At 41.0% G+C, this 13,852-nt stretch overlaps 1 protein-coding gene across 1 annotated transcript; it reads right to left on the bottom strand.

Annotated features, from left to right (window-relative positions):
* Nucleotides 1–1,137: 1,137 nt before the first annotated feature.
* ggt5b (gamma-glutamyltransferase 5b) lies at nt 1,138–11,582 on the bottom strand. The gene is made up of 12 exons (XM_050053016.1): nt 11,287–11,582; nt 9,399–9,526; nt 9,222–9,317; nt 8,489–8,684; nt 7,264–7,424; nt 6,957–7,103; nt 6,675–6,805; nt 4,580–4,767; nt 4,378–4,469; nt 4,150–4,259; nt 3,956–4,066; nt 1,138–3,707 (listed from the first exon to the last, which is right to left on the bottom strand). The coding sequence occupies exons 1-12, from the start codon at nt 11,460–11,462 to the stop codon at nt 3,561–3,563; spliced, it is 1,683 nt and encodes a 560-aa protein (XP_049908973.1). The 5' UTR covers nt 11,463–11,582; the 3' UTR covers nt 1,138–3,560.
* Between the last annotated feature and the right edge of the window lie 2,270 nt (nt 11,583–13,852).

Raw genomic sequence — 13,852 nt, 5'->3', positions numbered from 1 at the left:
TGCTGTAAAAGGTAAATCCCTTGATGCAGGTCTCTCTGGCTGAGCTTTAAAAATGTTTTTAATATGACTTTAAATTGTATCTAGATTTGCACATTATGTTTGCTGATGTCATTTCCAGTGATAGAGGCCAATCTAAAATTTGTAGCTTTGTAGTACCCGTTATCCAGACGGCTGATGTTAGGGTTAGTCAAGCCAGATATTGAAAAGATATCCTGGGTAAGTTGACTTCGCAGTACAGGCCTCTAGTGCGGTTACAGTTATTTTTAAGGAGATGATGAATGCAGAAATGAACGACTCACACTAGAATTTTCCTTGAAGGCCCAATTAAGGCACAAACTCACTTCCACATAGTTAGAATGAACTTCAGAGTTATGCAACTCAGACAATTTACTCACCCCTTAGGCATTAAAGAAATCTGTATATCAACGTATACATGGCTTTAATGTGACCCACTGCTTTGCATAGCATTATGACAGTTAAAATTAATGACAAACACAAACAGACTGAATCTGTAATAACATCAAATAACTAATTGTTGAGATAATTTGCTTCATCAGGGGACTTTGTGGCTAAAAGTGCGCTAACAGTTGAAGTCACAGAGTCATTGCTAGATTATTTCACTGCTTCTGCTTTGAGTGAAAGACATTTTCTTCATAGTGTAAAATTATGCTTTAAATTGCTGTTATTCGCACAGAGAGGGTCATATCAAGAAGCTATAAAGTCACAACTTATTCAGATTAACTCATTTGTCATACAACAAAGACAGCAGTGCTTCACACAGACTCAAATTTGCATGTTCTCATAACTCACAGCTAGTGCCTCAAAGGAAAACGGAGCAGAATCCACTTAAGAAATCATTACTAATTCATAAGTCTCTCCACTGAAATGTATCTCATTACTGCTTCCTTTGTCTCAGAGCAAAAGTGCTGCTCTGAAACAAGGCAAACAGGAAAACATGAGGCAGATTATTGCTGATCGTACTGTACTAACACCAAAGGATACATGTTTAAAGATCTGTAGTTTACAGTGAAAAGCATATTGAAGGATTTTGGGTTGAACAAAGAATGAGCTCAAGCAATCTTTTTATGTGTTTGAAAAGTATGTCTGCTGGAGATCAGAGACTCATCAAGCTTTGTTTGGACTCTTATTTTTTATTGTGAAAACACAGATATTCACAGTTAATACTTGTAAAAATGTGTAGTTATTTTACAAAACATTTTGACACATTAAAACAGAAAATACAAAATGACATGGTGGTGTAAAAATACACTTACTATTTTTTAGAAAATTGTGTTCATTGTGAATCAACTTTTTTTTTCTTTCTACAGTATTTCTTGATCTTCAAACAAAGATCACAACATCCTCAGGGCCTTCAACAGGGTTGTTTCACATACAGTATAATCTTTAAGGTCACAGTAAATGTTCCCTGTTTGGGCCTTTAACTCACATGTCCATCAGGATTTCACTTTGAAAGGGTTACATGGCTCATCTGTAATAAACAGTTTTTATGCAGATTGTCAGTCAGATAATAAACACTCGCTGATATTAACAAACTTAGCATGACACAGCGGTTGGTTTTGTTTTGTCGGACTGCAGCAGATTTTCTTTTATGGCTTGCTGCTGCAACCGAACACTTTGGTCAGGAGTGTGTAATCCTACAACACAGGGTGCGTCAGCGTGTGTGTGAGGACTGGCTGTATTAAAAAAGGCTTTATATATGAAGCAGTCTGATCAGCTCAAAGGGTGAGTCCAGTTTATTATCACAGCTTGGGTCTTATTTTTGTAGTAGCAGTCACCAAGTTTATTACTAAGATCTGGGAACATCACAACATCACTAAAAAGAACACTGACAGGGTAAGAAACCCAAGTAGTCAGTCAATAAAACAGTTCCCATGGTTACTCGAATGTCTTTGTCAAACCTTGGGGGTGAATGCTACCCAAATTTTCTTCATAGTCTATTTATTGGCTTTTCCAGAGATCTCAATTGTCATGACAACAGAGCAGACTCCATTTGGTGATGAAGACTGTGAGATGCAGTTGAAAATTTCAGAAAAACCTAATATGTGGACAGTGAGTTAAGATCATTTTGTTGAACTGCTGTTTAAAATATCAATAAAGAACTTTCAGGCTCATTTCCTGAACTGTGCGTTTGGGGCGAAGAAGTCGGTCTCTGATGCTGCATTCCCACTGCATGGAATGGTACAGCATGGCTCTACTCAACTTGACTTGGTCTGTTTTGGTTTTCCATTGGCAAAAGTTGTGGATAGTACCTGGTCAACGTATCCTCATAGAACAGTTTGTAGGACATCCTTCGAATTAGCGCTCCAAAATTAAGTATTGTCCTTAACATAAAGTTACCGAGGTTTGGTCTGGGGAGGTAAAGTTATTACCTTAAATTACCTTAAAATGACTCAAAGTTCATTCTGAGTTCACATGGGTCCAAAGACGCATCTCCTAGGAAAAGTCCTGTGTTTTGTAACCAATCCACCACCCCAACCTGCCTCCTTGGAAGACATGTCACGACAGCTTCATCAATATCCCTATGCTGATCAGATGAGAATCCTGCCTGCACTGAGTGGTATTATCTGCAGTGAAAAACGAAAAGGAGAATAGCGCCTGGTACCAAAAGTGGGTTGAGTCAAGACGAGTCGAGTTGAGCTGAACCATGCAATGGAAATTACACATAACAGTCTCTGAGAGCGACTTCTTGGTTCAACGATGATCCAAAGCACTTGCTGTGGTTGTGCATGCACACAGTTTTTTCTGTGCAAAGAGGAATTACTATCAACCTTTCTGGAGCAAAAGTGAAAATGGTAGACATTAAAAAAAGAAAAAAGTCAAAATATCACAAAGAATTTGCAAAATTTGTGCAACTTTAGACGACAAGAGGTTTAGATAATCTGATCATCCGACCACTTGTGTTTCTCACTCCATCTGACCTCTTTAGAGCCATGTTGCACATTTCAAAAATCTGTGCAATTACAATGGTGAGTTCAATGCTGTCTGACCGATGTGTACAAAAAGAAGACCAAGGTTATAATAAACTGGAATTATCCCGTAAAGGTCCAGTGTGCAGGATTTAGTGGCATTTAGCTGTGAGGTTGCAGAACTTCAACTTCTGCCATGTGCCCAGCATGTAGGTGAACTACAGTGGGTGTGGCAAAAACGTAAAATTGCGTATAGCCCTATCTAGAGCCAGTGCTTGGTTTGTCCGTTATGGGCTACTGTAGCACAATATGGTAGACTCTGTGGAAGAGGACCCGCTCCATATGTAGATTTAAACGGATCATTCTAAGGTAACAAACTCACAACAATTCTTATTTTCATTATCAACTAATGGAAACATTATGAATAACACCTATCATTCTTGCAAATAGATGCCCCCCACACTGGACCTTTGAGTCAAGTAGTTTGTTGATTGATTGTGTTGCTCATCCGAAAAGAGCCCAAGCACCTTACATTTTGTTGCTGGTGTATTCACTGTTCTTAAGGCTGAAGGTTCAGTCAGTCATTTGGGCAGATTTTATTGGGAAGGTGGTGTTTCCTTCTGGTCTGTGAGGTCAGTATCCAGCTGACACTCCATTCTTCCTTCTGTCCGATACAGCCACAATGCATCCATTCTCCTTTTCCACAGCGTTGACTACATTGAAGAAGTATTTCCAGTCCACAGGTTTGTGTCCCAGAGCGCTGAGGCCATCTTTCACTGACTGAAGGCACAAAACACACACACACACACACACACACACACACAAATTAATACCACTTATCCTTCCCACTTCAGATTTCAAAACTGATTACAGGTAAACTGAAGCGGACATTGTAGGATTACGTCCTGGTAATTTCCATCAGAACCCATTAAAATTAATAGAAATGTTATTCATTAGATAGGCGGTCACAGTCTAGTGAATTCAAATGTCATTAATGGACAGTGAGGATGAGAACATGAGTGTCTCACCTTGTCAAAATGATCCTCAAATTTCACATTGTTGTTGGAGTCAACAAACACTATAGGTGCAGCAATGGCTTCTGTCAGATTCATCCCAAGCCACAGGCGATTAATTATAGACTGCAAGAAGGAAAGAGAATCATGTAAGCAAACAAATGAGGACGCAGATTAACAAGTATGCAAACAGAGTTCAATCGAGCTACCAAGGCCACTGCTGAGGTGATCATGCTTCCTCCCGATCCACCAATCACAAGTAGTCCTCCAGACTTTGACTCCAATATTACTGGGGTCATTGAGGACGGAGGCCGTTCACCTGTGACACCGATTACACTCCATATCAGACAGAAAAGAGACTTCAGTGGCTACATTAAGTAATGTCTTTAATTTGATTGTCTGAGGTTAAAAGTCCATGTTTGTGTCTGCGACTCTACCTGGCCTCACTGTGTCTGCTCTGCCACAGAAGTCAGACAGCTCATTGTTGAGGATGATGCCTGTTTTGGGAGAGTAAATGCCTCCTCCAAATCTATAAAACAAAACAAAGAGGACTGAGCTGGTAAGTATTACATCACAGTTGATTTGATGTCATTCCAAGTAGATGCAGAACTCTTCCACTTCAAGAGGCTTCCTGCTCACAAATGGTTTATGGTGCTGGTGGCAGAGACAGCCAGTCCATCTTCATCCAGGACAGACACGTGTGTCGTCCCAACGTGATCAGGGGGGGGCTTGGTATTGCTGTAGTAGGAGTTGTCATGGGTGCGGTTCAAAAAAATCATGCCCCTGATGTAATCAGTGAAGACAGGATCAATCAAATGATCTGCACTCTGAAAGAGAAAGAGTCATGATGAGGAACAGAATATAACAGACGCTTTTACAGCCAAATATAAGCACACATGTTGGCAATAAAAGTGTCAATATGGTCTAGCCATATAAAACTATTGCCAGCATTAAAATGTCTGGTTGTTTGATGTTTGGATGTCAGACTCAATAATCCATCACCGGACTCAAATTCTACACAATTCCAACAGGATCACGTCTGTTTGTGAGCAACATGTTTCAGTGTAATGAGTGACTGTGTTAAGTGGAGACTCAGCTGAATGTGTCATGGTTGCTCATAGTGATGGCAGCTGTTGAAAACATGAACAGAGCATGTAGGTGTCCTCGTAAAAGCCTTCAATTTTACCTTCATTTTAAGGTAATTAATTTTTTATCTGTTTATTATCTTCGCCAACCATTTAAGTATTTTACGACAAGCAACCATGGATGCATTTGGCCGAAAGTCACCAGTTAACATGGTCTGGCTATGGCTGCAAGCTATTAAACATGTTGACTGCCACTGAACTGAGGACATGATCAAAACTACGTGTTACAGTAAAACTGAAGCAAAATTCATGTTTGCACAACAGCTATATCATCGAGCTCTGAACTATGCTAGCTAGCAAGCGAACAATAGAAAACAATACAACCCTATACAATACCCAATTGGGACGTAACATCACTTTTCTGGTTTGTTTATAATCCAAGCCTCAAACATAGTGGTCTTGTTTCCTTGTCTTTGGCGCGGGAGGGTTTCAAGAAAACCCTGAGTCTATGTCATGGTATTAAACGTTCTACACATGGCCACAGATGATGTAGTTGTGAGCATCTAGCGACTTGTATGCCTTTAATTTGTCACTGGTGTACATGCTAACATTAGGTTTCTCCACCAATTACCCCTGAATACTGTCTTCTCCCTTCTCGCTAACAGCACATACACAGATCACCCAAAACATTACAACCACTGGTGGGTGAAGTGAATAACATTGATCATCTTGTTACAGTGCAATATTCCATTGGGAAACCTTGGGTCCTGGCATTCATGTAAATGCTACCTGATGCACTCCACCCACCTGAACACCATTGCAGGCCAAGTAAACCCCCTTATGGCAATGGCACCTGTCGATGGCAGTGCCCCCCCAGCAAGACAATGCACTGTGCCACATCACAAAAACTGCTCAGGAATGATTCGAGGAACGGGACAAAGAGCTCAAGGTGTTGACCTGGCCTCCAAATACCCCAGATCCCAATCTGATCCAACATTTGAGGGATGTGCTGGTACCCCAGAGGTACCCCCGATCCACGGTGGGTCGTCCTTGGAACGGACTTGGCTTTGACCTGTCATGGCATGAACACAGGACCTCTGGGGGTGTCCTATAGTGTCTGGCACCAACGCGTTGGCTTCAGATCTTTTGGGTCCTGTGGGTTCTGAGGTGGAGTAATAGCACATCCCACAGATGTTTGATCAGACTGGGATTTGAGGACTTTGGAGGCCAGGTCAATGCCATGAATGTCAGAATCCAAATTTTCCCAACAGAACAGTGCATTGTAACAAGACAACCAATGTTGTTAATGTCACCTGTCAGTGGTTTTAATGTTTTAAGTTGGTCATTATTTGGCAAAGTTAAGTTGATTAGATAGCAATCACAATCTTGGTGGTTAATGCCCTTGTGTAATGCCACATAAACCAAAACAATGAGCTGCAAGTTGCTAAAACGCTGCATAGAGCTGGAGGAACTGCAGGATCGAGTGATAATTCTCTGCAAGTGAACATCTCATCGCTAATTCAGTTAATATGATTAGTGCAGCTTTAACAGTTGTTAGAAAGTGATTTTTGGCACTTTTAACTTGTTTTTCTTTAATATATTTTGTCCTAAGAATAATGGAAAAAACAATAACTATCTCAGACTCCAACCTCTGTGTTATTAAATACAGGATCACGAACACTTCGCCTTTGTCCATTAGCGAATTTAACTGCCTCTATGTAACGATGGTACAGCTGAATCTTCTGGTCACCATCCAGAGAGTTTGGACTCAAGGGGAACCCTGTGGAAAAAAGAGAACAACAATTAACTTTAAAACTATTTTCTCTACTATCTTTTCATAAGAGTACAAGTCAAAGATTTTGGAATTGAATGAAACTGCTACGACAGGTCAGTTTAAGGAATCACAGGAGTTATCACACGGTACATGAAACCTTTCATCAGTCCGAGAATGAAGGCGAGCAAGGGGCCCCCTGATGGTGGTTGAGGGATGTGCATCTGAGCGCTTCCCACTCGGACTGTCAGTGCATTCTCTAGCCGTACCCGGAAGGACTTCAGGTCCTCCATTGTTAGAGTCCCGTCTAAGAAAAACATGAGAGATTTACAAACAACTTGTTCATCTTAAATTCTCTTTACTTTTCTACTTTTTTTTTCTTAACATCACAAACAAGTGCATTCCTTTTTCTGTCTGTTCAAGTATACACCTGCAGCTTGCCAAACTAGTGCTGAAATGACACCAACCTGCAGCTTGTATGTCTTGGATTAAGTCATGTCCTATCTTGCCAGTATAGAAGGCATCTGCCCCTTGCTTTGCAATTGTTTCCATGGTTTCTGCAAGTTTAGGAAACTTCAAGGTGTCTCCTGTGCGCAGGACGGTTTTGTTCTTGTGGCAGAAAACTTCACTGGAGACGAGCATCCATGCAACAGAACATATGAGAACATGTTATACAATAATATCATGCTTCCTGTTTTATTTCGTAGATTCTCTCCTCATGTGTCATGTCTGGTTTTACTTCCTGTCTTTGTGTGTTTTACCGCATGTTTTTTGTCACACCAGTCTCGTTAGTCCTTCCCTGTTCCCAGAGTCTTCCCTTCACACCTGTTCTGTATTAGTCTTGTCTGCTCCACCTTTGTTGTTAGCCAATCTCCATTACCCTCCTTTTGCCCATGTCCTCCTGCTCTAGCTGTGTCTCGACCTTGTGATTAGTTTTCTGTGTATATCTACCTGTGTGTTTCCCTTTGTCAGTTCGCCTGGGTGCATTCTGTGGTCGTTCCTGCATTCACCCCCGTGTTGTTCTTGTGCTCATTTCTGTTCATCTTGGTTTTCCTTTTCAGTTTGGTTTTTGTTCTGTTTAGACTTTTAGTTGCCTGCCTGTACTGGATGTTTTCAATCGGCTACATTAAAGCTCGCTTTTTGTTAAGGACTCAAATGGTCTTTTGGTCTGCATTTGGGTCCTACCTTTGAGCTGACTTGTAAAATGCAGAGGCAGACAAGAAGCAAGCACACTCGCAACATTTCACAACAACAAATCTGAGAGAAGGTGACCACTGCTTTTATGTCTGAGTCAGAAAACCCTGCTCCAGAAATGCTACGCTGGGAACTAATTGTGTGCCCCCTTTTGCTATAAGAATAAAACACTAATCACTAATCCCAGAAAGCGTTCGAATGAGCGTGTCAACTGTGTGAAACTATTATGTAACATGAATTTCTTAAAGTTAAATACGCAGTCAATTGTTAACCCAGGTGTTAACGTAAAACTAGCATTAAATGAGTTAAAGCAGAGTTTATAGGAGAGGCCTTTGCTCCAGGATTTCTGCAGTGACAAGGCTTCAGTGCCCTAAGTCATTTATTAATAGTGTTCCTGCAAAGCAGATATTCTCAAAGTAACATTTATGTTAACAATTATATTTTTTGGAGACCTTTAAAAGCTCTCAGTCACTATAAGCAGTAGGTGAGGTGCCGTACCAGAGAGATGAACTTTCCACGTGATTTTTCACAAAACTGTCCTCCAGAAGTCGTCCAAGATACGCTGGCACAGGGATGCCGTCCCTGGCCAGTTTAATTGTTGGCTCAAACAGCCTGGCCCAAGACAGCTTCCCATACTGTTTGTGAACTGCCTCATAACCACGCAGCTCTCCAGGAACGCCGATCCACTGGCTGCCTACAGTGAACAGGTGGGAAACAGTGCAGCTGCATTAAACAAATGATGGAAACCAATGATCAAAACTTCAGGTGGACTTACTGTATGTGGGAAAGAAGGAGGAGCAATACAATGTTTTTGACTCCTGATGATATTGTTTGTTAAGATCAACAAATGTAGTTACATTCATAAAATTTGAGCAATTTAAGCCCTACTGAGTCTTCTTCTGTGATAGGTGGTGATTTCAAGCAAATTTAAAGGTTCCGTTTTTAGGATTTAAGGGGATATATTGTCAGAAAAACAATAATAATAATCACCATCAGTCATCACCTTTGTTACCTTAGAATGAGCTGTTAAAATAGGGAGCAGGTTCTCGTCTACTGAGACTGACATTGTTTCTACAGTAGCCCAGAAAATAGGTTGTAAATTTACTAATTTCTTAAGAGAAAAATGGTGTTGAAAATGATCCATGAGTTACTGAGATGACACCACAAGAGGAAGTGTGGGTAGGAAATGTTTATAATAAGCTACTTTACACCGATAGACTGTTCGGCCTACCTGTGATCACTCCGAATGATTTGGGACAGTCATTTAACAGGTTAGTTTTGTAAGACTGCGGGACGGTCTCTCTGAAGTTGTAGACTTTAACATTGCCTGAGAAGAGACCAGCAATTCAGAATGCAGCCTAATCAGTCATTATCAATTGTGGTTGCACAAATCAATGAGAAGACCCACCTTTTTTATTTCTTATGGTGAAGAAAGATCCCCCTCCAATCCCCATGCTCTGAGGGTTGACCACAGATGTGCACAGAAGAGCTGCAATGGCGCCATCTACTGCCGAGCCTCCCTGCTGGAGGATGTTCCTGGAAAACATGTTCCCAGTCATTCACACTGGATTTATGGGAAATGTATGATCCCACAGTCACTCACTCCCTGGCAAGATATCTACCCACCCACAGACACACATGGACACATTCTCTGATAGTTGCACACATCACTGCAGACCTGGGGGTTCAGTGTTTCAGGGTATCAGAGTGCTGCCAAAAGGCAAGTTTAAACCATGTGCTAATGCTTGAGGTAGATTTCAGGCAGCATACCAAGAAGGCGCTGGCCATGGTGTTGCTTTGAAACTTAACTCTACTAAACTGTCTGTCTTAACAAATAAAACTCATTTGTTATAATGAGGCTCACACAGCTTAATTAAACTGCACAACAGAGCATGTAAGCTAAAATCTGAACCGACTCCCAGAGCTCTGAATGGGTCCTTTCACTCAGAGGCTGGCATGGCATCAGATGTGCTCACTGAGCGACAAGAGAAGGGGGTGTCAGGAATGTTTTGGCTCTGTTAACGTCAAGTGAACTCAGGCCTTAAAGGTTGCAGGGTCTAACAAAGGAAAAAATCCCAGGAGGTCAAATGACAGACTAAAATCTAACGAAGAATCTCACTAAAAGAGTCCCATGTGAACATGAATGTTTGACACTGGTTTATGTCTTTACATCGTAAACTGAACTTTTCATGAGATATTGTCTGCAGAAGGACAAAAGCAAATGTAGGTTGTATATTTGTATTTACTGTGTTTTCATTAGTTTCTATCCATACCTGAAACAGTAGGGTAAAAAGTTAGTTTGGAAAAATTGGAGATAAGAGAGTCTTTCCTGCTTTTTTACTGCAACTGCTGCACAACAATTTCCCTCAGATTATCTTATCTTATCTTATCTTATCTTATCTTATCTTATCTTATCTATTTTTTTCCTTTTCTGCAGACTAGGAACTATAGCTTTCAAAACTTTAAAGCACATGTTGCGCAGATGATTTAGTTCAAGTGAAAAAAGGAGTGATAGGGTGTTGTTAAAAGTTTCTTTCATCAAATGAACGTGTTTCCTCAGTACATCACTCATTGAGCTCATATTCATTGTCTCTGCTGTGAAGTGGGAAATGAACATGTGGACAGAAAAAAGCTCTGCAACTGAACACAAAAGCAGGAAGAGCTTCATGCACATTCCAGTGATGCAAAAAAACAAACCCTCACCTTTATTCTATATTTGGAGTTACTATGATGATAGATTGATGGAGTCCATACAGTGGCTCACCACTGAACAAATGACTGCATCAATGAGTAGATTAAAAAAAAAAGTAAATCTGTGTCATCCATATTAGATAGATTAGGATCAGTATGCGGTTTGGAAACCTGTTTTTTCTGTTGCTGTCACATCCAGCAGGCTAGTTTCGACATCTATCAACAAGAGGTGAGGAGAATCAGGGCCTGTCTGCACACAGTTCTGCAGGCATTATCTCTATTCTTCAAACAGAGCCTATCAAATCTCTTAAACTGCTTATCCCATTGCTCAGTTCAGCTTTTTATCTCACCCACAGGAGCAGAGGGAGAGTGCAGCCTGGCAATACGCAGAGTTATGAGTAACTAAAGCCATTTTTGTGAATAAAATAAAGTGATGGGCATGCTGTACACTGTATCTAACACAACCTTATTTAACTCACAAATTCCCCCAACAAAGAAAAAACAGCATTCACACTTCAGTTTAGAGGTTTTTAGATACAGTGCACGGAGCCAACTACAGCTCTGATTTCTTAGAACTCAACACAACTTTGCAGAAGGTGACTTACCTGCCAATCTCGGAGCAAAGTCGCGAGTCCGCAGCCACAGCCGCGTGCGTAAAGCTCCCGCTGGGACACTCTCTGCCCACAAGTGAGACGATGCAAAGACAGATGAGGGCAACCGCGCAAATCACACCAGCCAAGATGAAGCAGCACAACATCCACGGCTTGTATTTCTTAGCCATTGCAGCGCCTGTGCAGGAATCTTTGCGTCAAAGGGAAACTGTTGCTGCTGCCGCTCAGTGCGCACAGATATGAACCCTGCCTAATCCTGAACGTGGGTTTACCCCTCCCCTCCATCAACTGTCTGCTGTGCTGAAGTGAAACCGATGAGCACTGGGACGGAGTCACTGGACAGCATCACTGCGAAAATGACTACAGCGTGTAAATCTGTATTTATCATCCCACTCTCACTCCACAAACCCTGTGTGAATAACTATGACCTCACGGTTATTCCCAGATATCGGTGTTTTTTTTGGAAGTTTAACTGATGTCTGAATTGCTGTAAATGAGTTCATTGTTTTATCAGTTCCAGGCAACTTGGCGCAGTTTTCCCCCTGTTGTCTTTTTTTTTTTTTTTTTAGCTCCCGCAGCTCCACTTCTCACTAACCAACAGTATCAGGAAACACAGCTCACTCCCTGCTGTACCATTATACATTACTGGATCAAATGTGTAGATTACAGGGGACACAGGGGACACTCCCCCCTCAGTATTTACAACATGTGCATTCCCCTTCAATTAAAACATGAAAGTAGCTTTATTTGGGCAAAATTAATGACATTTGTATCATAAACTGATGCAGAAAAAGAACAAACTGAGGCATAGAAATACACAAGAATGCAGAAAATTAAGTGTATGATGCTCAAAATTTTATAGCGAAGGACCCCCAACTTCCTGTTTAATATGTGTCCTCACCACTGTTGAAAAGAAATCTACACCCCTGCCCTGACTGAGGGATGAATGATTGATCTTTAGTGTCATTATACTCAGCTATTTCATGAGGCTTCTCCCTGTGTTGTAAAAATTAAGCAAATAGATAAAAGAAGTGATTGCAGCATAATGTTCTGAAGACTTATGCAAGTAATACTACTACCACCACTACTAATAATAATACATTTAGTTTATAGATCACACTTTAAAAAGTTGTACTTGCTAAATTAAATTTACACATTTACAAGGTTACAAATTTGCAGGGATGAAAGTTATAAATGAAAAATAAATGTTAAATCTTTGTTTCTAATGTTTTTTGCGTGTGTGTTTGTTTCACAGTCCTTGATGTCGGTGTGTGTGTGCTCACAGTTCCTGTCATTTTTTCTGTTGTTGGGCAGGGAGGTTTGAGAAGGAGGCCAAAGCTCTCAGGTTTAATTTACTTTATTTCTACCAGTAGGTAGATTTTTAGGGAAGGAAGCTGTGTGGTATCTTATTATTCTAAACTATTTGCTGGAAGGCAGCTGTCCAAACAGGAAATTCTTAGTGTGTGGTGTCTCTGATCGACTGGCACAGATAATGTCTGGGTTTGGGAGCTCAATCCAGACAATGTGCTGGGCCGCCTTCGCCACGCAATGTAGATCCTTTTGCTTACTAACAGTGGCACGGTTAATCAGGATGCTCCTGTAAAAATTTCGTAGCAGTTTGTGTGAGAGCTGGGCCTGTTTTAGTTTTCTTGAGGAAGAAGAGTCTTTGTTGGACCTGTTATGACCAGGTGCGAGGTGATGGAGGTCCATGTCAGGTGTTTTGACACTCTAAGGGACTTGAAGTTTTTCATATTTTCCACTGCTTCTCCATGTATGAGGAGGGAGAGATGGACTTTCTCCTTGGTTCTCTAGAAGTCAGTAACCATTCTCCTTAGAGCCCTCACACTCCAAGTGTGTGTGTCCGACACCATTGGCACTAGTTGACCCTTGTTGGCCCTTGTCTGCCCTTGTTGTCCATTGTTTGTTTTTTTTGCTGATTTATTGTGTTGAATTGGCATTGGAGCCATTGTAATCACTGTGATTGTAACTTTAGCTCTGTGCAGCTGAAGAAAAATGGAAGTTATGAAAGAAACAAGGGGCTAAAGTCAAAAGAGTATGAAATCAAAAAAGGTGTTATATTATGTAAGTTTTTTTTTTAGCCATTTAGCTTTTTAGTAGAAAGAGTTTGTTAATGTTTATGTCATTGTTCACTAACACACGGTGAATATGTTTTGTTCTTTCAACATCAGGTTATGTTGCTAATGTGCTATCTGGATGACTAGCGTCTTGAATCCATTCTGACGGTCTTCTAATTTCCCTTTTTGAAAGACGAATTCTCACTGCCGCAGCCTGCTTGTATGGAAAGTTAGTTGCTCTCACTCGTGCACAGAACATACATGCTAGTTGGCCATTGGCTGTAGTCTTTGCAGTGTGTTCCACCGAGTTTTTGGCTAAGACACAGGCAACATGAGATGACACAACAGTATGGGTCTTAAGTCTTGGTCGGTCGCCCACTTTGGTCCAGACTGACATATCTCAAAAACTATTGGATAGGCTGCCTTGATATATTGTAAATGTTGACATCATTGCACAACTGATGCATCACAAGCAACTCAGCAAA

The sequence above is a fragment of the Epinephelus moara genome, chromosome 9, assembly GCF_006386435.1.
Source record: "Epinephelus moara isolate mb chromosome 9, YSFRI_EMoa_1.0, whole genome shotgun sequence".
Taxonomy (NCBI): domain Eukaryota; kingdom Metazoa; phylum Chordata; class Actinopteri; order Perciformes; family Serranidae; genus Epinephelus; species Epinephelus moara.
The sequence above is the reverse complement of the archived record's forward strand: the minus strand, read 5'-3'. Positions and strand labels throughout refer to the sequence as shown.

Coding starts and splice junctions, on each gene's coding strand:
- ggt5b (XM_050053016.1), bottom strand. CDS start 11,462: ATGGCTAAGAAATACAAGCCGTGGATGTTGTGCTGCTTCATCTTGGCT. Junction 4,260..4,377: donor AGCAGACACAGTGAGGCCAG/GTAGAGTCGCAG, acceptor TCGGTGTCACAG/GTGAACGGCCTCCGTCCTCA. Junction 3,708..3,955: donor TTGAGGATCATTTTGACAAG/GTGAGACACTCA, acceptor TTGTGCCTTCAG/TCAGTGAAAGATGGCCTCAG.